Source organism: Poecilia reticulata, unplaced genomic scaffold (genome assembly GCF_000633615.1).
Source record: "Poecilia reticulata strain Guanapo unplaced genomic scaffold, Guppy_female_1.0+MT scaffold_332, whole genome shotgun sequence".
Lineage (NCBI taxonomy): Eukaryota > Metazoa > Chordata > Actinopteri > Cyprinodontiformes > Poeciliidae > Poecilia > Poecilia reticulata.
In genome coordinates, this window is record NW_007615105.1 from 9,570 (window position 1) to 10,395 (window position 826).

At 59.6% G+C, this 826-nt stretch overlaps 1 protein-coding gene across 1 annotated transcript in view; it reads left to right on the forward strand.

The window, feature by feature from the left end:
* The window catches only part of LOC103460901 (disks large homolog 4-like), a gene marked incomplete at its 5' end in the record, with an annotated part of 10,374 nt that extends 9,564 nt beyond the window's left edge, over window positions 1–810 (forward strand). The window contains 3 exons of the mRNA XM_017303530.1: window positions 7–95; window positions 171–343; window positions 666–810. Coding sequence (XP_017159019.1) covers window positions 7–95; window positions 171–343; window positions 666–779 — 376 coding nt within the window. The remainder of the gene's footprint in view (window positions 1–6; window positions 96–170; window positions 344–665) is intronic.
* Window positions 811–826: the final 16 nt, after the last annotated feature.

Here is an 826-nt window from a genome sequence, read left to right on the forward strand (position 1 = left end):
CGCCCGTCCCGTCATCATCCTGGGTCCGACCAAAGACCGGGTCAACGACGACCTGCTGTCYGAGTATCCAGACAAGTTCGGCTCCTGCGTCCCCCGTAAGTCGTCCTCCTGATGATGTCATCACGCTGACAGACAGGAAGTGTGATGTCACGTCCTGTCTCCGCCCGCAGACACCACCCGTCCCCGCAGGGACTACGAGATGGACGGGCGGGACTACCACTTTGTGTCGTCACGGGAACAGATGGAGCGGGACATCCAGTCGCACCGCTTCATCGAGGCGGGGCAGTACAACACCCACCTGTACGGGACGTCGGTGCAGAGCGTCAGGCAGGTGGCCGAGCAGGTGAGGCGGGGGAACAGGTGAGGGACAGGGGGACAGGTGAGGGACGGGGGGACAGGGGGACGGTCAGTCTGGACCTGCAGGTCACTGGTGGATGATGAGTAAATAAACGATGACGTTCAGTGAAGCATCGTCAGCATAGAGACTCATCTGGTATCATCAGATGAGGAGATCAGTGGATTTAAAGGGCCGGCGGCGCTGCAGAAMCAGCTGCTTCATAAATCCAACGGTTCCTCCACCTGATGGTTACCTCAGCATGACCTCCTGACCCCAGGACCCTGTAACCTCCTTAGCCATGGCTAACTGTCGCCCCCTGCTGTTCCAGGGGAAGCACTGCATCCTGGATGTTTCGGCCAACGCTGTGAGGCGTCTGCAGGCGGCTCACCTCCATCCCATCGCCATCTTCATCCGCCCGCGCTCCCTGGAGAACATCCTGTAAGGAACATGTTACCTGAGCTTTACCTGAGCTGGCTGTAGACCGGGTCC